The 24,049-nt window shown below is 42.2% G+C and overlaps 2 protein-coding genes across 11 annotated transcripts in view; one reads left to right on the forward strand and one right to left on the reverse strand.

Moving 5' to 3' along the window:
• Nucleotides 1-24,049, forward strand: part of NECAB2 (N-terminal EF-hand calcium binding protein 2) — a 239,797-nt gene that overhangs the window by 183,288 nt on the left and 32,460 nt on the right. The window lies entirely within an intron of this gene.
• Nucleotides 1-24,049, reverse strand: part of SLC38A8 (solute carrier family 38 member 8) — a 42,986-nt gene that overhangs the window by 13,604 nt on the left and 5,333 nt on the right. For 9 of the 10 annotated variants that reach the window (XM_087940471.1, XM_087940468.1, XM_087940466.1 and 6 more), the window contains exons 2-5: nucleotides 7,897-8,087; nucleotides 4,269-4,467; nucleotides 3,296-3,449; nucleotides 2,082-2,186 (exon numbers count right to left, since the gene is read on the reverse strand). In XM_087940471.1, coding sequence (XP_087796597.1) covers nucleotides 2,082-2,186; nucleotides 3,296-3,449; nucleotides 4,269-4,467; nucleotides 7,897-8,087 — 649 coding nt within the window. Of the gene's footprint in view, nucleotides 1-2,081; nucleotides 2,187-3,295; nucleotides 3,450-4,268; nucleotides 4,468-6,550; nucleotides 6,686-7,896; nucleotides 8,088-24,049 lie in introns of those variants that run through there. The other variant, XM_087940470.1, reaches the window with a different exon arrangement.

Below are 24,049 nucleotides of genomic sequence, written 5' to 3' on the forward strand. Positions count from 1 at the left end.
TTATCTGTGATCTGCTTCAATGGCCCTCTAAAAGGATGCAAATGACCAGCTGTCTGCAAGAAATATAAACCCTCCCATACTACCACCTCTTACAATACTAGACAACACAGTATCAACAGTAGAGACCTTCAAATTTCTAGGTTCTACTATATCACATGACCTAAAATGGACACCTAACATCAAAAACATCCTCAAAAAAGCACAACAAAGAATGTTCTTTCTGTGCCAACTCAGGAAGCTCAAAGTGCCCGAGGAGCTGCTGATCCAGTTCTACAGAGGAATTATGGAGTCTATCATCTGCACCTCTATAGCTGTCCGGTTTGGTTCTGCAACCCAACAGGAAAGACACAGACTTCAGAGGGTAATTAGGACTGCAGAAAATAGCAATTTCTACCCACCTGCCTTCCATGGAGGACCTGCATACTGCACGAGTCAAAAAGAGGGCTGTGAAAATATTTACAGGCTCCTCACATCCCGGACACAAACTGTTTCAACTCCTTCCCTCAAAACAACACTACAGAACCCTGCACACCAGAACAACTAAACACAAGGACAGTTTTTTCCCGAAAGCCATCACTCTGCTAAACAAATAATTCCCTCAACACTGTCCAACTACAGTATTTACAAAGTCTGCACTACTATTGCCGTTAATCTTCTCATCACTTCTCATCGTCTTATCCCCTCCCACTTGTGACTGTATGACTGTAACTTTCTTGCTTGTATCCCAACAATTTATATTGACTGTTTCCTAATATGATTCAATTGCTTATTGTACCCTATGACTGTTATTAAATGATGTAATTTGTGATTCTTGACTCTTGACAAATGTATCTTTTCTTTTATGTACACTGAGAGTTATTTGCACCAAGACAGATTCCTTGTGTGTCCAATCACACTTGGCCAATAAAGAATTCTATTCTAAAAAAAAAAAATTCTATTCTATTCTTCTATTCCCCCACCATCCAGTCAGAGCTGAAGAAGCTTCTTGGATGAGAAGCGAAACATCTTCAAAAGAAAAAACAAGAAAGTCCAGTTGCCTCTTCAAAAAGCACCTTTGGGATGAGCAGCATAGACATTTAATAAAAATATAAATAAAATCACATCTACCTTTGACCCCTCCCCCCATCATCTTGCCTTGTGCCACCTATCAGAAATGGTGTAGGGTCTCCTGCTTGGGGGAAGGTTGGACTAGATGACCTCCAAGGTTCCTTCAAACTCTGTTATTCTGTTATGCTTATCTAAGTTGGTCAGGCAGATTTTATTTAGAAGAACAGAAAAGCAGCGGCTGGTAGCGAGGGAATAAATCTGATTTCTTTGGCATACCATTCACTACACATCTTTTTTTCCCCACATTAAGAAGAAGAAATCATGCGGTATCTGTGATCAAAACATCTGGACATTTTGTCAAGTTTGCTCACAGGGAAGAAGAAATCATTATGATTGATAAGAATAATACTGCCTAGGTCAATATCATCCTGTTGGAGACCAGGGCATCTCTTTGCACCCATGACAAGGGGTGTCAAACTCAATTTCATGGAGGGCCGCATCAGGGTTGTGGTTGACCTTGGAGGGCTGGCTGGGCGTGGCCGACTGGGTGGGCGTGGCCAATGGGGTGAGTGTGGCCAGCTTGACGCCTCTCCCCAAACTGCTGGCATGTTTCCTCTTCGCATTGGGTAGACAAAGTGATGCAGGCCAGCCCCTTACATTTTCTAGGATGGCTCTGTGGGAACGATCTGACCACATCGCAGGCTGGATTCAGCCTGCAGGCCTTGTTTTGACACCCTTGACCTGGTTTGTCCCCTAGGGCAGGGGTCTCCAGCCTTGGCAACTTTAAGCCAGGAGGATTTCAACTCCCAGAATTCACCAGCCAAAGCTGGCTAGGGAATTCTGGGAGTTGAAGTTCTCCAGGCTTAAAAGTTGCCAAGGCTGGAGACCCCTGCCCTAGGGCAAATGAGGAGCGCTAGACAGGATTTTCAGCAGCACCTTCTTAAGAGTGTCCTCACACAATCCCACAATGATTTATGACTTCCATCAAGGAGTCGAATTCAAGGACAGCCATGGGCAACTATGCCCATACTTACCTAGCGGAATGGAAACGCTCCTGCTTGACAGCGTGATCTGTTCGGAGATAATATTTCAGCACAATGACCACCATCAGGTAGCAGGCAGCTAAAGTGCCAAGGATACTGGAAAAGATACGCAGAAAGAGAAAAATTGGACGGTGGCAAAAGGTTCTGCAGGAAGTCCTCAAGAAGACCAACCTAGAACTAAGGAGAATTTTTCCTAATGGTGGGAACAGTTAACGGTGGAATGGCTTGCCTTCAGAAGTTGTAGGTGCTTCAATGCTGGATTGTTTTTAAGAAGAAATTGGACAACCATCTGTCTGAAATGGTAAAGAGGCTCCTGCCTGAACAGTAGGTGGGTCTAGAAGACCTTTGAAGGGCTTCCACAGAGAGGAAGGGGTCAAGCTATTTTCCAAGGCACCCAAAAGTCAGACAAGGAATCATGGGTGGAAACTGAACAAGGAGAGATTCAACCTGGAAATAAGAAGAGATTTTCTGACAGTGAGAGCAATCAATCAATAGAACAGAAGTTGCCTTCAGAAGTTGTGGGAACTTCATCACTGGAGGCTTTCAAGAAGAGACTGGACTCCCATCTGTCAGAAATGGTGTAGGGTCTCCTGCTTGGGCGGGGGGATCAGACTAGATGACCTACAAGGTCCCTTCCAACTCTGTTACTCTGTTATATGACTACAATGGAACCTGCCCATTAAGGTCATAAGTTCTGATGATTGTAAAACAGTCATGTGACCAATCCAATTTTATTATGTTTTTTTGCATTAAGTGAACACCCCAGTTGTAAAGGTGCTGCTGCTGCAGTCATTGAGCAAAGTTTGCGGTCATTAAGCAAACCCATGGTTTCAGCTTCGCTGAAAACCAGATATAAGTGCCAGTCTTCAGCAAAACTATCATAAAATGAAGTCATGCGAATGCAGGAAGTGGCGGATGCTCCATCGCTGGAGGTTTTCAAGATTGGCAGCCATTTGTCTGGAAAGGTAAACAGTCTTCAGCAGGGGATTGGACTAGATGATCTCCAAAGTCCCTCCCAACCCTATTATTCTATATTCTGTGCTCTTGTTTTGTCCTTTACTCTGTCCAACCAGGGTAAAACCCATATTCTGTTTCACTTCCTCCCAAAACATACCCGGGGATATAAATCAGATGGAAGTTGGAGTTAAGACTTAATCCCTGGCATACCCCAGTTCCAACACTGGACCCTTTGAACTCTTTCTTACCTTGTATATTTTTGGAAGCCAATTTGTCTTGGGATGGAGAGCGGGAAAATAACCAGGAGGCACAAGGTAGACAATGTGAAACGTTGGTCAATAAACCAGGGCGGGCGAAAAGTGTCTCCATTCAGGGTTTCGTTGAGGGAGAAAGAGTCACATACTACAAGAGAGTTAGAAAAGTTCAGTGGTAGAAGAGGGCAGGTGTCAGCGTTCCAGCTAACCAACTCCAACCCAATAAACTCCAAGACAATAAATTTCTCAAAGTTCCATTTTATTAGAGTTGTCATATTGGAACACCTGGGAAAAGCCGAATCTGAGAGTTCTGGGTTTTCCCTTCCCAAAAGAGACATCCAGGATCCATCCCCTGCATTCATCAGTCTATCACATGGCCCAATCAAAGCATCATCCCAACTGGAGACATCCCTCCAGAAACTCCTCTCCAGGTGCAGGGCAACGTGTCCTTGACTCTTTGAGAAAGAATGTTGTTGAGTCTAATCTCCTACCTCTCTATGAAATCCCCCCTCCCAAATTCCCAGGCACTAAATGTGGCAGCCTCGAAGCTTCCAAGGGAAACATGGCTTTCAAGGCTGACAGCAGGAATATATCAAACAGGCTTTTGAAGTTGACCGATTTATCAGTTTGTCTCCTTCTGCTTTGTTTTTTTGATCTACAGACAGTCCTAGATTTATGGCCAATCGTTTAGCAATTGTTCCGAGTTATAACAGACCACGAAAAAGGTTTTTGGGACCCCAATTCAAAGTTTGGACTTGTGCACCCTCTCTCTCTCTCTCTCTCTCTCGCACACGCACACACACACACACACACACACACACACACAAATTCATGACTGAGTATTTTTTTTCTGCTGAAAAAATAAAGTCACTTCCTCTACCGTCTCCACCACCTCACCCAGCCCAAAAAAGACCGCTGAGTACCAAAGCAGAGTTAGCATTTTCTGGGGAAATCCAGGAAATCTCACATTTTTCCAGTTGATCTCCCATAACTCTGAGGAAGGCCACGGAGATCATGAAGAGGTTCAAGATGAAGCAGACTTCACAAAGCTTGCCCACAGCTGACCCACAGATTTCTCTCACCACACCTTGGTAGGTTGTCTGAGTGCTGATGGAAGCAGCATAACCCAAGATTACTAAGCCACTAATGAGGAATATCAAAGATCCCTGCAAAGAAGAGACAAGAGAAGAAGACACTGAAGATGAGTACTGTAGAAGCCAATTGAAAACAAGTCAATAAAATGTGTCCCTGTCCATGGTTCTGAAGTCTCAGGAGTATCTCTACCAATTACCTTGGGTAGCCACTACTTGCATTTCTAGAGAAGGCACATGGCAGACCTCTTACCATTGGCCCATCCACTTGATACGTTAGACTAAGTTCACACAATATGCTAAACTCAGGTTAGCCCAACATATTGTCCACATGTGCATTCCATGTTATGCCCAAATTATCCACATTAACATGATGGGCTTTGTTTACCCAACAGATTAAGTCCATGACCAGGTTTCCCCCAAAACACCAGATCACAAACACCCTTAGTCTAGTCTAGGCTTGTGATGAAAATTAGTCTTCAACCTTAGGAGGGATCAAATGGAGAGCTCTGCTGTTGAAGATTTATTGTGGATTTTTTCCATTAATCCTAAATTCTAGTCGCTACCAGTTGGACAAAAAGTGAAATTAATGTCTCAGTTTATTTACAGAATCATAGAATTATAAAGCTGGAAGGGACCTTGAAGGCCTTCTAGTCTGCCCAAGGAAGGAGATCTTATTCCATTCTTGACAAATGGCTGTCCAGGCTTTTCTTGAAGACCTCCAGGGATGGAGCACCCATCACTTCTGAAGGCAAGCCATTTCCTGCTCTCACAGTCAGGAAATTCCTCCTTAGAACTTGTAAGGAAAGGAAAATCAGGAGAAACTTCCTCCCTGGGACAAATTAATATGCAATAAATTAATAGGCTGTTGTTAACCTCAGCTCCAGAAGGAAGAACGGAAGAGTAAACTTTGACTCCAGTTTCATCCTCACAACAGCTCAGATAAATAGCTTATGATGAATAAATAACAATTGGCTTGAAAGTATACTTCGTCCACTAGTGCTGACAAGCTCATCTTTTTCTTTAGATGTTTGAGAAGGTTGGTTCTTCTTTAGATGTTTGAGAAGGTTGGATCTTCTTTAGATGTTTGAGAAGGTTGGTTCTTCTTTAGATGTTTGAGAAGGTTGGTTCTTCTTTAGATGTTTGAGAAGGTTGGTTCTTCTTTAGATGTTTGAGAAGGTTAGATCTTCTTCAGATGTTTGAGAAGGTTGGTTCTTTACATGTTTGAGAAGGCTGACTCTTGCTTCTTACCAAGTAAGCTCTCAAAGGTGTCCATCAGAATTTAGCCAGCATCAGAACTTTGGCATTGGCTAAATATTACAAAGCAGTTTTCCACCAAAAGAAATAGGTAGCCCAATCCTGCTTAAAGTTCAGATATATGACTTTCTTCACAACTTTACAGAAAAATTAATAAAATGTGTTAAGGCTTAAATTTTCATGGACCAATGCAACTGTAACTCTATCAGCCTTTACTATGACAAAAGCCATTTCGTGTTGTTGATGCAACTAAATAGTGCGGAATTGGACACAAAAGGACAATTTTCTTTAAAATGTGGAGAATTTGGACATATGTATAACTTTCTCAGGATGTTTAGATGCATGTATAAATCTCAGGATTTATTTTTACGAGAGGGAGGGAAGGAAGGGAGGGAGAGAGAGAGAAATTCAGAAATGGAAAAGACTGAACATGTTATTATATTACATTGTGCTGGTTGCAATAAATAAAGCTACCAACCAGCTGTGGATTTTGGATGGTCTGTCCCCCCACCCCCCGCCAATGCACCTTTGGATATATTTTAACAATCTATTATACCTATTATCTTGTAAGCAATTGACAAACCAAATAAAATAAAATCTTCAAAAATGTTCCTTTTGTAGTGTAAAGGTTTGGGCCACCTTAAACATACTGAAAATCAAGTGCTACATTGCCCAAGGACATCAAGCAACCTCAAAGTAGTTTGAAATGTAGATTATTTTAAGAGAGATCCCTTCCAAAAAGGATATATTTTTTTCCCTTTTCTCCTTGAACCTAACCTTCCTTGTAGGATTGCTAAAGTCAATGTTGTAGTTAAATTAAGAAGAGACCATTCACTGTGTTTGATGGGATGTGGGGGAAAGCGAGGAGAAACAGAACAGCACACCAATATAAATAATGCACCGTTAAATTTAAATTATTCATCCTTAAATGAAGAGCCGGCACGCTTGTTCAATGTCCGTTCTCCATTCTGAATGGGATAGCTCAGTTGAACTTATTTTTCAAATGGCATGAAATAGCTTTCCATGCACAGGTGGGCTGTAGGAAGAGAAAGATGCCAAATCAGAATGAAGCATTGCCAGGTAATCCTCAACTTGCAATCACATCTAGGACCAGAATTTCCATTGCAAAAGGAAAGTGGGTGGTGCTTAAATGAGTTGCACCTGATTTTATGACCTTTTTCTGCATCAGCCAAGCGAACTAACTGCTACAGAAGTTGTTGAGTGAATCACATGGTTGTTAAGCAGAACTGGCTTCCCCCATTCACAGAAGACAAATGGGGAGGTCCTACCTGGTGATCACATGACCCCAGAAGACTACAACCATTGCAAATACCTGCTGCCTGGTTGCCAAGTACCTGAATTTTGATCACATGATGTTGATGTTGCTGCAACAGTCGTAAGGGTGAGGACTGATTGCAAGTCACTTTTTTCAATGCCTATGCCAATGACCGAATGGTCACTAAACACATGCTTGTAAGTCAAGGACTACATGTAGATCCATTCCTGGCAAAGGACCTCCCTAAGTCTTCCTTCTTTATGGTTATTTACAACCTGTGGGACTGGCTCCCAAATCAACAGTTAAGACTGGATGACCCAAATTTTATCATTTATTTATTCCATAAGGACCAGGTAATCCAATCTACAGGAGATCTCAGGAAGTCCAATCCACAAAAGATCTGAGGTATCCAATCTACAAGAGATCACAGGCAATCCATTCCACAAGAGATCTCAGGAGGTCTAATCCACAAGAGATCTCAGGTATCCAATCCACAAGAGATCTCAGGAGGTCCAATCTGCAAGAGATGTCAGGTGGTTCAATCTGCAAGAGATCTCAGATATCCAATTTACAAGAGATCTCAGGTGGTTCAATGATCCACAAGAGATCTCTGGTATCCAATCTGCAAGAGATCTCAGGAGGTCTAATCCACAAGAGATCTCAGGGATCCAATCCACAAGAGATCTCAGGAGGTCTAATCCACAAGAGATCTCAGGAGGTCTAATCCACAAGAGATCTCAGGAGGTCTAATCCACAAGAGATCACAGGTAATCCATTCCACAAGAGATCTCAGGGATCCAATCCACAAGAGATCTCAGGAGGTCCAATCTGCAAGAGATGTCAGGTGGTTCAATCCGCAAGAGATCTCAGGTGGTTCAATGATCCACAAGAGATCTCTGGTATCCAATCTTCAAGAGATCTCAGGAGGTCCAATTTACAAGAGATCTGGAGAGCTTTCCATTGGCACTTACCAGTTCCACGTAGATCGCTGGGGCCATTCCACCAGCTTTATTGAAGGCCCAGGGGAAATTCAGGAGTCCTGCTCCAAGGGCAGATTTTAGCAAGATGAAGATGGCACCAAAGGAGGAGAGTTGGGGGCTATCAGATTCCAGAGATGGCTTAGCTAGCAAGCTGATGCTCTCTCTAGCCAACTCCTCCATGTCTGAAAAGAAAAGGAGGATTGGGTGTTTTATTGCTATCCGGTCTAAATAGACATCAACAATTCCACAATACTTCTCAAAGAAGTCAATCCGGTTCCATGGCTTGGCAGAAAAGTTCAAAAGATTTTCTCCATGTGGGGAAAAAAAATGACAAAAACAATGGGAAGAAGGGGTCCAAAGGTTTTTTTTCCCCACCCTTGGTCCACTCACAAGCTTAACCTATTGAGGGGAGGGGGCTGGGAGGAACGTGTGAAATAGAGTAAACAGTCCTAGGACTGAAGGAATGTGAAATGTCATGTACAAGTGCTAAAAATAAATGAAGCTTTTCTGGGCATTTTGCAGCCCCTAATGGACACAATAGGAAGAACAGCTGCAGGATTTGGGTTTGGCTAGTTTAGAGAAAAGAACAATTAGGGGTGACATGATAGCAGCATTCCAGTATTTGAAGGGCTGCCACAAAGAAGAGGGAGTCAACTTATTTTCCAGAGCACCAGAGGGCAGGACAAGAAACAATGGTTGGAAACTAACCGAAGAGAGAAACAACCTAGAATTAACAGTAAAGACAATTCACCAGTGGAACAGCTTGGCCTTCAGAAGTTGTGGGTGCTCCATCAATGGAGGTTTTTAAGAAGAGACTGGACGGCCATTTGTCTGAAATGGTATAGGGCCTCCTGCTTGAGCAGGGGTTGGACTAGAAGACCTCCAAGGTCCCTTCCAACTTCTATTCTACTCTGTTCTTTAGAAGGTTCAACGGGAGAGGTTAAAAGTGAACATCATGAAAATAGCAAACGTGCTAGAGATTCTGCAGGGAGATATTTGCTGACCGAGGCCAACTTAAACCAGAGCCAAGGTATACAAGATGGCGGCACCCAGTCTTTGGCTCAACATTCAGATGTTCCTCAACCTTGGCATCTGCAACATGGTAGGTGGGGAATTTTGGGACCTGAATGTCAATTAAGATCTTCAGTCCTCCAGGTGGAGTTGTCTGGAAGTTGAGTCTTGGGAACAGGAGGTCTTTTCTTGGGTTTGAAATGTTTTACTGTTGATCCAAGGAGATTCATGCTGAGCCTGTAGGTTAGGGGGACCTCATATATGTTCTCCAGGGGGGGTTCATTCCGCATTTAACTGAATAGGCTCATTAGGTGAAAATGAAACCCCCCTGGGGGACTTATATAGGGTCCAGTGGTAGGATTCAAATTTTTTTACTACTGGTTCTGTGGGTGTGGCTTGGTGGGCATGGCAGGGGAAGGATACTGTAAAATCCCCATTCCTTCCCCACTCTACCAACCTGCTTTCCAGCTCCGTTCTCCTGTGCAGGGCAACAGAAGAAGACCCAACCGATCAGCTGGGACTCAGGAGGAAGAGAATAGATGAGGTTGGCAGGGCCAATCAGAGGTGGGATTTGCCAGTTCTCCAAAAGACCCCGAATTTCCACTACCGGTTCTCCAGAACTGGTCAGAACCTGCTGAATACCACCTCCGAATACCACCTCAGACTGATGAAGTTCCTTAGATAAGCAGTGAAATATTTCAAATCAAGAAAGAAAAGAAGTCCCGTTGCCATTACTCAACTTCCAGTCTAGTACTTGAAGTCCACCCATCTTAAAGTTGGTTGAGATACTGTACACTTGGGCTGGACGTCTTAAGGCTGAGGACCACCACTGCTTCCTTAACCTGTCCACAAACTTCAGAAATCCAAGCCCTTATCTCAAACTTGAAGATTCCCAAGGCTCAGAGGTGATGTTTTAGACAAAAAAGATACCCAAGAAGTTGGGTGTCTACTCAAATGTTGAAAGAGCCAAAAGGTTGGCCATGGCTACATGAAGAAGCCTTGACCCTTTTGTCATGCCTTACAGCTGCTCCCTTGATTTTATTATTTTATTTTATGATTTTATTTCATTATTTTAGGCTACCTCATTGCACATCTCCATTTACTATCAAAGTTTCAAATAATCAAGCATACAGACACCACAAAAGCAGGGGTGGTATTCAGCAGGTTCTGACCAGTTCTGGAGAACTAGTAGCAACTTTTGAGCAGTTCGGAGAACTGTCAAGTACCACCCCTGACTGGCCCCGCCAACCCCATCTCTTCTCTGCCTCCCATTGAGTCCCAGATGATCGGCTGGGTCTCCTTTGGTTGCCCTGCACAGGAGAACGGAGCTGGAAAGCAGGCTAGTGGAGTGGGGAGGGAAGGGGGATTTTGCAATATCCTTTCCCTGCCACGCCCACCAAGCCACGCCCACCAAGCCACGCCCACAGAACCGGTAATTAAAAAATTTGAATCCCAGCACTGCACTCCCAGCCACACACCACCACCCCAAACGAGCATAACGAAATTAGTAATAAAGTGACCTGATTTCATGTGGGAATTTTATAGTTTTTAAAAAAACCAAATGCATACCAAGTGGAAAAAAACACCAAGGCAACATATCAAGAAAGAACTACAAAGCTCAGAGTAATTTTCAAAAGCAGGAAGGCAGCAAAAAATGTGGAATAGTGTGGGTAGATGTGTTAAATATACACTGTATCTCTCTCTCTCTGTGTGTGTGTGTGTGTGTGTGTGTGTGTGTGTGTGTGTGCCCATTTGTTTTTCTATAGAACCAAGAACAGGTAGCTTAGTCTACAGAAATACCAAGAAATTTTTCAAAAGAGCTTGATTTGTCAGAACTAAGGCCAGCTTCTTTTTATCTGGTTATCTATCACCAGGTCCGTAATTTTTTTTTTTTTTACTTTCCAGCCATGTGACCTTCTGATCTCAGTAAGCAGGATAAAGAGATTTTAATCAGCTGCTATAAAGAATTATGAATGGCTAAAATTGTTCCTGTCATCCTGATTAGGTCTTTGCAACGTTGCTGCATTCGGAGCCATTCAAAGTGTCCCTTTTAAACCATCCGCAGCCTACCCAAGAATGCTTAATTGGCTGGTGTGATTCAGAATTTAGCCATTGGGCTGGAAGTAAAGGGCTTGGCCAATAAGGAAAAGCTCAGCACAGACTGGCACACTTTAATTTCGGAAGGGTGGAGAGAATTCAAGGTCTTTTGAGAACTTTCGCTAATCTTGCCTTTGTGACACCGCAAGTAGAGCCAAACTGGCCTCTTAACAGCCCAGGGGCCATTTTTTTAATATCCCACCTTTATTATTTTTTACAAATAACTCATGGCAGGAAACCTAGCCAATACACCTTCCTGCTTCTCCTGTTTTCCTGTGAGAGGAGTTGGGCTGAGAGTGACCGGCCCAAAGTCACCCATTTGGCTTTCATGCCTAAAACAGGATTAGAACTCACTTTCTCTTGGGGATTGGTCAAAGTCACCCCACTGGCTTTCGTGTCTAAGGCAGGACTAGAACTCGCTGTCTCCTGATGATTGGCCTAAAGTCACCCAGACAGCTTTCATGCCTAAAGTGGAACTAGAACTCATCATCTTCTAATGGTTGGTCCAAAGTTACCCAGCTGGCTGTCATGGCTAAGGCAGGATTAGAATTCACCATCTCCTCTCTCGTCATGACACTTATGGCAAAGAGAAGGCTTTTGGTTACAGTATCCTGTAGCCTCTATGCCAGGGGTGGGCAAACTACGGCCCGCGGGCCACATCCGGCCCGTTGGTCTTTTTAATCCGGCCCGCCGAAGATTGGTACAGAATTAAGGTTTGATGTGAATGATTGAATGATTACATTCATTTGATTTTGACTTGTAATGACAGGCATTTCGACACCAGGTGGTGGCCCATCTGTCAAATTTTAAAAGTCGATGAGGCCCCCGAGCCAAAAAGTTTGCCCACCCCTGCTCTATGCACACACAGGAAAAATGAATTTTTTACAAGACTATTGAAGGAGCAGCTGGATCTCTGGATTTTTCCCATCTCCAAACTCCACCCATTAAATAAGAACTGCCAAATCATATTAAGAACGGCTTTATTTGCTCTTCCCATCAAATTCCACTTTTTCCTCCATTGTCTCTTTTAGATTGTAGGTCTGTAAGGAGAAGCTATTCCCTCTGACCCCAATGGTACTAAAGAGTAAGGTGAAATGAATTAACTAGTGGCCCATTACAATTCTCTGCCTAACTAATTTTTTTATTTCGACCGATGAAGTTACTTGAATGAGCAACAAAAGGCCTCAGATTAAACAAACTTTGGTCCAGTGCCATGATGTCTAACCTTTTTGGATTCTTTTGGCCTGGATGATTGAATTTTCACTGATATATTGAAATGTGTTTTGGGGAGAAACCACTTCAGTTGACGTGGCAAGACTTAGTCCATTCCAAACACTCTCTGACTGACTAATTTTCCCATTTTGACTGATGAAGTTATCTGGATGAGTAACGGAAGGTCTCAGATTAACAAAGTTTGATCCAGTTGCCATGATTTAAACCTTTTTAGATAGTGGCCCATTGAGAAACAACAAAGTCAAAATCAGTGTTTAAGAAGAATTAAGAGAACCTATCAGCCTAGCATTATTTGAAAACCACAGAATCCCAATGAATCCAGGCAAGATAAGAATGAAGAAGCACTTAATCAATATTTACTGCCATTCATTTAGTCACCATAAGAGTTACAACTCCACTGAAAAAAGTGATTTACAACCAGTCCTCAGACTTACGACTATCACATCATGACGGTCACATAATCAAAATCCAGGCACTTTGGCCACCAGCATATATTTATGATGGTCGCAGAGTTCCAGGTTCCCATGATTTGTGACGTTCCCAGATGGCTTCCGACAAGTAAAGTCAATGAAGGAATTGGATTCACTTAACGATGGCATAACTCACTTAACAACTGCAGTGATTTACTCACAATCATGGCAAAAATGGTCCTAATAATCAGTGTGAGTTATTTACTAACTGTCCTGCTTAATAAATTCAATGTAGAGAAATTCAATGAAGATAATTTAAATGTAGAGAAAAGTAACATCCTATACTTAGGCAAGAAAAACCAAAAGTACCCATATAGACTGGGTGAAACCAGGATCAATAGCAGTAACTGTGAGAAGGATTTTGGAGTCTTAGTGGACAACCAGCTAAATAGGAGCCAGCCGTGTGCAGCGGCAGCCAAAAAAGCCAATGCAATCCTAAATTGCATTAACAGAGAGATACAATCAAGATCAAGAAAGGTACTAGTAATACCACTCTATAAAGCCTTAGTAAGACCACACCTAGAGTACTCCATCCAGTTTGGTCACCACACTATAGAAAAGATGTTGAGACTCTAGAAAGAGTGCAGAGAAGAGCAACCAGGATGATGAGGGGACTGGAGGCTAAAATATACAATGAAAGGTTGCAGGAACTGGGCTTGGCTAGTCCAGTGAAGAGGACCAGGGTGACAGGAGAGCAGTCTTCCAATATTTGAGGGGCTGCCCCAGAGAGGAGGAAGGGGTCAAGCTGTTTTCCAAGGCACCCGAAGGCCAGACAAGGATTAATGGTGTCAGCTTTGGAAGCCATATTGAGATCCGATGCTCCCACGCTGCCAGAATTGAGCCTGGGAAAGTGGGAGGGGGGAATTCATTGGAGTATATCTAATTAGACATAATAAAATTCTTTTTCTGATTCAAGGTCAGGTCGTGTTGCACATAGTGAAAGGAACTCTTCAATCTGGTGATTGGGCCATGGGATGTGGTGATGGGTGCAGGGGATGGATTTGTAGTTGTATTGTATTATTGTACTGTTGTATTTGTAGTTGGATTTGTATTGTAAAGGAAGACCGGAACTTTCAGATTCAGGATTCCCCAGTGGTGCCAGTTACTATCCAAATAAAAGGAACCTTTGAGAGGATGCCTGTCTCTGAGTTATTGGGTGGAATAGGAGGTTTGCTGGAACGCTGACAAATGGATGGAATGGAAATCAAGGAGAAACCTAGAAGAAGAAATTTTCCAACAGGGAGAGCAACAGGGGTGGGATTCTACCAGTTCTGTCCACCTCTGTAGAACCTGTTGCTTTGAACAGCAGCAGACATAGAACCGGTTCTATGTCCGCTGCTGTTTTGGCCCACTCGCCCTCCCAGGCTCTTACCTGTCCTTTATTTCCTGCTTTTTCCACCACAGCTGCTTTGCGCAGCACAGCTGCGGTTGAAAAAGCAGGAAAAGGGGGCTTTTCCAATGGCTGCACACCCGCACGCAGCGCTGCTCAGAGCAACACAACCAGTAGTTATACCGGTCAGATCCCATCCCTGGAGAGCAATCAACTAATGGAACAGTAGTCGCCTTCAGAAGTTGTGGGAGCTTCATCTCTGGAAGCTTTCAAGAAGAGACTGGAGAGCCACTTGTCAGAAATGGTCTCCTGCTTGGGCGGAGGGTTGGACTAGATGACCTACTAGGCCCAAAATGGGGAGCATGGCAGAAACGTCAGTCACCTAGTTACTATCTTTGAAAACTATTTATGGAATGCACTTTTGGTTTTCAAGCTGCCGCACTGCTCCCCCTTCCCTTTCTGTTGGCAACTCTAAAAAGACCAGAGAAATATTGTATGAGTTGACAAAGGGACCACCACTTGTCTGGAACGGCGTAGGGTCTCCTGCTTGGACAAGGTCCAGCTGTCAGGGTTCCGAGTAATGGAGCCATAGCAAACAGAACTCCGAGGCAGTAGGTTCCTCAAAAGAGGAGTTTTATTGGGCATATCATATCGGCACAGGCTGGTGAAAACCGACTTCCCGTGGTTTTCACCTAATTAAAAGTAGAAGCTTTCCCCTCTTCTGGCAAGTGGGTTATCCAACATGCTAAACCTTAAATCCAAATTGGGAGCTGGGACAAAACAAAAGTATGGCAACAGAAAAGAAATCAGGTGAGAAGTTGACCTATAGCTGCTCCAATGGGTCCTCCTCAGTCACCCCAGCAGAGCTTCTATAAGGCAGTGTACCCCCAAAGAGCAGCCTTTAGGGATTGCTGTGGTAGCTTCCTAGAGATATTCGCCTGGCATTGGTGTAGGTCTGGGGTCCCCAAACTTGACAACTTTAAGACTTGTGGGCTTCAACTCCCAGAAATTCTCCATGGGAAATTGACTTGTTTTTAATACAAAAGGGATCCTTTCCAAAAAATAGATATTAGGTTTTAAGTAAAGGAGACTCCATAAAACCAAATGACAGCTACAGAATGGCATAGAATATAACAACATTGGAAATACTGAAAGATGCTTTTGAAAACTGGAATCAGAAGTTAATATTGACAATGTCAAGAGTGATGTTTGCTTCTATGGCGAGACTGTGTGCAAAAGATGTTTCGACAAGACAGAGTTGACACTGGAGGTAAATCTACAAACAGATGTTTACACAGTGACATAAAGACAGATGTTTCGTTGGGCATATCAAATAGTTAATGCTGATTAAACCAGTTAAACTGAACCAGTTAATGTCAACGTTAATCAAAAGTGAATTACAAATAAGCCAAGTAACCTGGATAATTCTTTTATATTGGATTTACAAAAGAGATTTTCTAAAGCTAAGATGGATCTTGTGAGAAAGGGTAAAAAAGGAATGAAAAGAAATTAAGTTCCATAACTTGATTTGAATGTTGAATTACTATTTGAATGGAATAAAGATTAAGACTTGAAGGAATTTTACAGTTGGTTTGATTTAAGGTAAAATACATACGTTATTTCTGGCAACCATTAATAAATTCTTGACCCAAAGACTGAAGTGATGATATTATATCACATAAGGAATGGGATATGGGATGAAGAGATCATGGTTAAAATTTAAGAGGTTGTGAAATGTTACTAAAATTCTTATACTTGTGATGAAAACTGGGAGTCACCTCCTTATATATTTCTTTCCTTCTTCTTTTTCTATATTCTTTTTCTTTCCTTTATATTTTCTTCTTTTTTTTGGTACCTTCTAAGTTTCCTTTAGTTTGTACTGTTTTGCAATTATAATCTTTTCAAACATTACTTTTTAAAAAATACAGCCATTAGGAACTTATTCCACTACATTATCTCTACCTGATAACCAATAATTCTCAGCATAATAGCGTACTTTAATTATAAGTAAAACTATACTAACTTTCTTCTCTAATGTTAAAGTAAGGATCCAGATATGACTGGAATTAACTCGTATCCTTTTTCACACATAAAACAAAATTGAATGAGTTGAAAATGGAAGTATATGATGATGACAGTTGCCTTTTCATTCTTTTGTCAGAAAAGAAGGAAGCAGAGACACATAAGGCTGGAACACAATTTATCATTATGCGCAAACCAGTGGTGGATTTAGCAGAGTATTCTCTCTCTCTGTGGGATATCTGTCTCACTCAAAAGAATACATGTGCCAGCCTATTTCTTCTCATACTTTTTCATTCAAAAATACAGGAATATTTTCGGCACTGCTGTTTTTATGATGAGACCCTGGAGTGACTTCTGCTGAGTCTGCTACACATTGACATTGTGGCTATACGTGTTTTACTTGCACAATGCTGTCAAGGAGAAGTCCCCGGGACTTGTATGAACATGGAAAATCAAGCAAGGAAATGGTCAAATAGCTCTGTGAAATAGCAGTGGCCAAAGTGGGGCAGTCAGTTCTCAGAATGTTCTGCTTCTTACATACTTTGCCCAGAATGGGCCAATCTTTATTCACTGTCCTTTTATCCTGTTTATTCCCTATGGGAGGGCCATTCAGAGTCCACCTGAGCCTTTATTCCTGGGTCGAGTCAACCCTTGTTCCGCAGCTGTTTCCTTCATCTGGCAGCTCTGTGCATGTGCACACTGGGAACAGGCTCCAGCTGTTCTTCTGCCCCACTGATCTCCGACTCCGAAGGCAGCTGATAACTGTCAGACAGCCCTGGCTCCATCTCTGCCTCTGATGCAGAGCCCTCATCCGAGCCTTCCCCAGACTCCAGGACAGGGCCATTTTCCTCCCCAACCTCCTCACTGTCTGAGTCTGCGGACACTCCACTGGCCACTGGCAGGCCACAACACTTAGTATTTCAGGCATGGGTCAGACCGTCCTTGGACAAGGAGATGGTTGTGGCATTTGGGGTGTGGTCTGATCTTGAAAAGGGCCTATATTCACAAGTCACTTATTTGAATCACTCAATCAATGAATCAGTGGGGCTATATTCAGGAGCCCTTTGAATGAATGAATGAATGAATGAATGAATGAATGAATGAATGAATGAACAAACCAACTAACCAGTGGGGGTATATTCATGAACCACTTCCTGTTCTAAATACTACATTTCCAGCAGTGGTGGGATTCAAAATTTTTTACTACTGGTTCTGTGGATGTGGCTGGGTGGGCGTGGCAGGGAAGGATATACTGCAAAATCCCCTTTCCCTCCCCACCCCACAAACCTGCTTTCCAGCTCCGTTCTCCTGCGCAGGGCAACCAAAGGAGACCCAGCTGATGAGCTGGAACTCAATGGGAGGCAGAGCATAGATGGGGTTGGCGGGGCCAGTCAGAGGTGGGATTGGCCGGTTCTCCAAACTACTCAAAATTTCCGCTACAGGTTCTCCAGAACTGGTCAGGACCTGCTGAATGCCACCTCTGATTTCCAGACATATGCAAATCATCATTAGGACACTGAAGTGAACAGGTTCTAGAAGAAAAGGGAATCTTCTAAAAATGACCATTCTTTTGCACTTAATTACTATGAAACTAAGGAATTTTGAAATTGGCCTGATCCTGACAGACAGATAAAAATACACATACACATACATAATAATATAATATATATATATATGGAATGAATGGGACTGGGGCTGGGACTAGAATAGAATAGAATAGAATAGAATAGAATAGAATAGAATAGAATAGAATAGAATAGAATAGAAGCTGGAAGGGAACTTGTAGGTCTTCTAGTCCAGCCGCCTGCTCAAGCAGGAGACCCTATACTATTTTAGACATAAACTGTACAGTGAGCAGTTAAGAGGTTAAAATGGGCAAAAGAAATAAGAATATACAGAATTTTGAACAATGGTCAAAATATTTAATTCCAGGCCAGTGTATACCAGGCATAATATATTAAAGGACGAGCACTTTCATCCCACTTGTCAAGAGATAAAGATTTTACCCTTCCTGGTTTTTATAATTGCACCAAGACAAAGCTTAGTATGAAAAGACATCTCCTTTCTTCGAGATCCTTTCATCAAATACCTTTTGCCTTCATCAAACTGTCTAATCTCTGCTAATCCCCAAAGAGATTATGATGCATGGAGTAATTTTTACTGGTCTCCTGGCCTTGACGCTATCCCATAATCAACCTATTTGACTATTCCATAATCAAGCTGGGTTAAAAAAGAAAAAAAAATCAGATTTACTCCAACAGGATTCAAGAAACCAAAGATAAAGATGAAACCTATTTTTTAGACTTTAGAAAGAGTTTTGATCATGTGCCTGAGAGTAAAGCTCTTTTTTTTTTAAAGCTTTAACATTTAAGAGTTTTAATACAGGGCAGGAAAAAGGTGTGCGTGGGAGAGTTTTGAAAGGAGCATTCTGAATCATTTGCACACATTTTTGGACTCTGGGCGTTTCACAAGTTAGAATATACGGCTCACCTTTGCAAAACAGAGATACGCAAAAGGCAACAGAGACCAAGAACAGAGAAAATATGCCAAAAAGAATTTAGGGGTGGAAGTAATAAACCAATGAATCCGGTGTTTTAAAATAAGTGGATGGATCTTATGTCAGGATCACCCTGTTCCTTAATTTCAAAGATGCTTAAACTGCCAATATTTTGCAGAGAACAAAGTGTGCTTTGAAAGTTTCGCGGACTGTGAATCACACACAGCAAATGGAAAATTTAAGTGGAGGGACCAGGGTGAGCTTAAGATTTGAAAGCAGTTTTTCAACTCGGGATCAGTACCAGATCATGATTGGAGAAAAAAAAAATAAGTGTTTTTGTTTCATTTTGTTTTAAACTTTACAACAAACTGCGTAATGCCAGCACTCTTGCAGCGGTGGGAATTTTTACATGTCGCAAAGCCTGCTGCTTTGCTGTTGTTGTAAATCTTGTAAAAACATGGGTTGTGCTGGTAAGAAGTGAACTGTATTGTGAAGTTTTCATGTTTTCCGAGATATTGTTATGGCAGGGCTTCCCCGAGACCTGAAAAATAATTTCAAGGTTTTCTCTAGAATAAAAAGGTTGAAAAAGACTGCTCGAGAGACTGTATGATCCCGAGAGCCTGGAAACCCTCAAGGTCACCGCTCCAAGTGCTTGAGAAGAAGATGGACTGTTCCGATAATAAAAAGAGGTGTCATAACTGGACAATAATTACTCAGAGGTGGAGAGAAAGGGAAGCTATTGTTTAACTAAGCAAGCCTTTCCGTAGGAAAACCAGAGGTGGTTTTGTTTCTTCGGTACCAAAATGCTGTATCCAATAAAGTTTCACTCTGGGGAATTCAAAGCTCCTGAGAGCATTTCCTTATTTTGGGTTCACAAGATCATCGTGGAGAAAATCTATCAACGTAGTTGCTAGGTGCTGATGGCACATAATAAATTAATTGATCCATCGGGCAATATTCGTACCCAGCCAGAGAGACAAAAACTAGATGAAGTAGCATCCATTTTAAGCAGATTAATCAGCTCCATCAGGTAGGAGCTATAGAAGCATCGCCAGCTGCACCAACAGGCTGTCAAACTCCTGAACAGAAAATAACTTCCATGTCAACATAGTATGATAGACTTGCGGGGCCGGCGCATTGTGCAACGAAGTCACCTAGTGTAATAAGATTGGGACTGGGTTAGGGACTTCTGTCCTCACTGTGAGTTGTGTTCGGGGGTGTGGCGTACATGAAAGGAGACTCAGCCAATCTCTTTGTACACAGGTTTACTCTGACAATAAAGGTAATAATAATCTTTCAACCCAAATGGAACATGAGCATTATCCAAGTTAAAACTTCCTAACCTTCCAGATGTGGCAGAGATACAGATTCCATCAGGTTAGGGGAAGGGGAAGGGGAAGGATACTGTAAAATCTCCATTCCCTCCTCACCCCAGTAACCTGCTTTCCAGCTCCATTCTTCTGTGCAGGGCAACCAAAGGAGACCCAGCTGATCACTGGGACTCGATGGGAGGCAGAGAAGAGATGGGGTTGGCGGGGCCAGTCAGAGGTGGGATTGGCCGGTTCTCCGAACTACTTAATATTTCCGCTACCAGTTTTCCAGAACTGGTCAGAACCGGCTGAATACCACCTCTGGAAGAAAGATAGCATAGCACATCAAACAGAGGATTGAAGGAGGAAACTTGGGAGAGGTCTTCTAGTTTAACCCCATTCTCAAACAAGAGGTCCAATGCCATTCCAGGACAGATGGCTGCGTCCAGTCCCTTCTTAAAAGTCTGCAGTGATGGAGCATCCACAACTTCTGCAGGCAAGCGGTTCCGTTAATTGTTCTCACCGTCAGGAAAACTCTTAGTTCCAGTTGCTTCTCTCTTTCATGTTGCACTTTAAGTAGAGCCTCCTAACCCAATTGCAAAGCAACATTGATCAAAGGTACAAAGAAAGGGCTAGGAATTAAAGGAAGGGTTAGAAACTTCCTAACAGCGAGGACAATTAACCAGTGGAACAGCTTGCCTGCAAAAGTCATGGATGCTCCACCACTGGAGGTTTTTAAGAAGAGACAGTCACTTCTCTGAAATAGTACAGGTTCTCCTGCCTTAGTAGGGGGCTGGACTAGAAGACCTCCAAGGTCCCTTCCAGCTCATTCAGTCTGTTCTAAAGCAAGACTGCCTATCTAGAGTATTTCTTATCATAGAGGCATAGACTTACAAAGTTGGAAAACAAGGGATCAGCTAGTTCAATTCTCTGCTATGTTGCAGGAAAACCAGTAAAGCATCCTTGATAGGTGATTGTCCAGATTCTTCTAAAAAATCTCCAGCCTCCATTCCATTGTTGGATAGATACCATACGATAAGGATTTTTTTTCCCCTTGCATTTAAACAAAACTTTGGTTTGGTGGCTGCAGTCTGGGAATTGAAGTTCACACATCCTAAAGGAGAGGTTGAGAAATACGGCCAGGGAACCACAGCTATGGCCTCCATAGGTGGCTTCCAAATGGTACTTTTCAATATGACAGAAGAGAGTAAAAGGTTAAATGTTTGAGGAGTCTATTTCACTGATTCCATTTTTGTTATATTTAAATTAAAGCCAACTTAGGTCTTCCCCACTAGTACTTTGACTTGATCCTAAATCCCCAGTACAGTCCTTGAGGCAAGTTGACATGCTGGTTGAAGAGCCAGGGTGTTCCTCACACCCTACGAGAACCATTTTATGCCATTTTTCTCCTGCACATACCATATTCCACATTGACCATAAAGATCCTAACACTGATATTTGCATAGTTCTCTGCAAACCTGTTCATAAATTGAAACTCCAAATATCAGACCACGTAAATGTCACCTGACCTTTAATGGCTGATCCCCAAGTCTGTTTTAATTTCCGTAATGCCCTGGAGACACTATTCTTCCAGCACTGTGACAAATTTAAACAGACATGATGACACATTTAAATGGCTGCTTCTTATTGCCTTTGAAAGCCTACCATCAAATAAACCTCAAGAGGGTCATCAAGAGAAGATCCATCACAAGGAACAGAATAGAATAACAGAATGGAAAAGGATCTGCTAGTTCAACTATACAGAGAGACAAAGAGACAGAGAGAGAGAGAGAGAGAGAGAGAGAGAGAGAGAGAGAGAGATGGAAACTCTATACCATCCTGGATAAATGGCTGTCCAATCTCTTCTTCAAAACCTCCAGTGATAGAACACCTACAACTTCTGAAGGCAAAGCTGTTCCAACTGGTTACTTGTTCCCACTGTCATGAAATTTCTCCTTAGTTCTAGGTTACTTCTCTCTTTCATTAGTTTCCATCCATTGCTTCTTGTCCTGCCTTCTGTTGCTTTGGAAAATAGGTTGACCTCCCTCTTCTTTGCAGCAGCCCCTCAAATGCTAGAAGACAGCTATCATGTCACCCCCTAGTCTTTCTCTCCATTAGAATAGACATACCCAGTTCCTGCAACTGTTCTTCATATGTTTTAACCTCCAGCGATATAATCATCTTTGTTGCTCTTCTCTGCAAAGGGAGTTTCTTTTCTGCAAAGATAATTTCATATTTGGCTGAAGGTTTATACTGTGTTATGTTGACTCTCAATTGATTTGGTTTCCTGTTAGCCAAAAACCAGCCACTATGGCTAATAAACCAAGATCAATATCTTAGTATGTTGTCTGAACCAAGCCAACTGTGGTTTCTTTATTCAGTAAAACAGTAACTAACCAATCCTGAGTAACTTAGTATTATCTCAAGAAGCTTATTGTGGTTTGCCAACCAGGACTGGTACTTTTGGGACAACCCAAATAAACTTAATACATCTTGGTAACAATAAAAGAAGAATATTTGCAACTCAGAGTTGAATTATGGAATCCTTGGTGCTCTCTGAACTTGGTTATTTTCTTGCAAATGTTTAATTACCAAACCACCAGTGCTAGAAGGGAATGGGGTTTGGGAGGAGGAGGAGGGAGAGGAGGGGGAGGGGGAGGGGAGGAGGAGGAGGAGGAGGAGGAGGAGGAGGAGGAGAGGAGGAGGAGGAGGAGGAGGAGGAGGAGGAGGAGGAGGAGGAGGAGGACGACGACGACTGTGGAATTCTTAGTGATTTCTGAGCCGCATTGTTTTCTTGCAAACATTTCATTACCCAACTAGGTAACATCATCAATGCTAACAGGGAGTAGCGCTTGCTTTCTGCTTATATCTAAGTGGAAATCAAGAGTAAACAACAACCTAATTAGGGAACTATCAAGAAGAAAGCAGCTCTCCCATCAGCATTTACAGGGCAAGCCACTTGGATGAGCTAGTTGCACTCCTACAGGAAGCCACTGAACAGCTTGAAGCATACATGGTTGAGAAAGAAAGCAAGAAACCTCAAGAAAGCAAATCTACTACTAACTTTTTCATATAATTAAACAGGATTAGTATTAGATACAGAAAAATGGATGAAGAGGTATCTGAGATTCAAAAAATAGAAGCACCAATTAACTAGAATAACATAACTCGTAAGAAAATCAAAATGCCTCACAGATGAATAATTTTAGAAAGTAATGAACTTTACGGTTCTGGAATGATCACTATGATAACAATTTCAGTGCATTTTCTTTATAAAAAGGCTTTTCCCCCTTCCAATTTCAAAAATCTCTTCACTTTCCAATGTTAGCTTCATGCCGCTAAGCTGACTCATTGAAGTCAACATTTGGAAACAGGTTAAAAATCTTGAGAGATGCTCAGAAGATCATTATGAATACAGCGGATTGTGCTAATTAACAGAATACGAGGGTTGGAAGGGATCTTGGAGGTCTTCTAGACATGCTCACACAGGAGACCCTATACCATGTCTGACAAATGGCTGTCCATTCTCCTCAACAACCTCCAGTGATGAAGCACCCACAACTTCTGAAGGCAAGTCCCCACTGGTTAATGGTTTTCCCACTGAAGTCCCACTGGTGAATGGTTTTCCCACTGAAGTCCCACTGGTTAATGGTTTTCCCACTGAAGTCCCACTGGTTAATGGTTTTCATTGTCAGGAAATTTCACTTTAGAGGATTTTTAAAAAAATAATCACACCCATCCTGGGTTTTAAGCTATAAAGATGTACAGAATTTAGTACCAAGGTACATTCAGGGCCATCAACTCATCTGGTATCAATTATACAGGGAAAATGGTGTATTATCTCTCATTAGCACAAAATAGGTTGCTCCTCTAAGAGGTTCAAAACGCTTGTCAGTTTAAAACTAATAAAGAAATAAGGTCACAGATGCTGAACATGGATTTGCTTTCACAGTCGGGGTGAATAGTGTTTCCGCTGAAATCTGTTTTTACCTAGTTGTGCAAACTGGTGGTATAATACTGTGGATTGCGTTTGATTGGGCTGGATGTCATTGCAAAGTATAAAGTCCTTACTAAAAGACAATCCCAATGAATTATTTGCAGGAAAAGTTAGACTATTTTGGACACATGATGTGGCACTCAGAAAAATACGGCCTCCTTCACTTAATCCTCCAAA

This window comes from Pseudonaja textilis, chromosome 11 (genome assembly GCF_049901715.1).
Source record: "Pseudonaja textilis isolate UNSWEBS1 chromosome 11, rPseTex1.2, whole genome shotgun sequence".
NCBI classification, from domain to species: domain Eukaryota; kingdom Metazoa; phylum Chordata; class Lepidosauria; order Squamata; family Elapidae; genus Pseudonaja; species Pseudonaja textilis.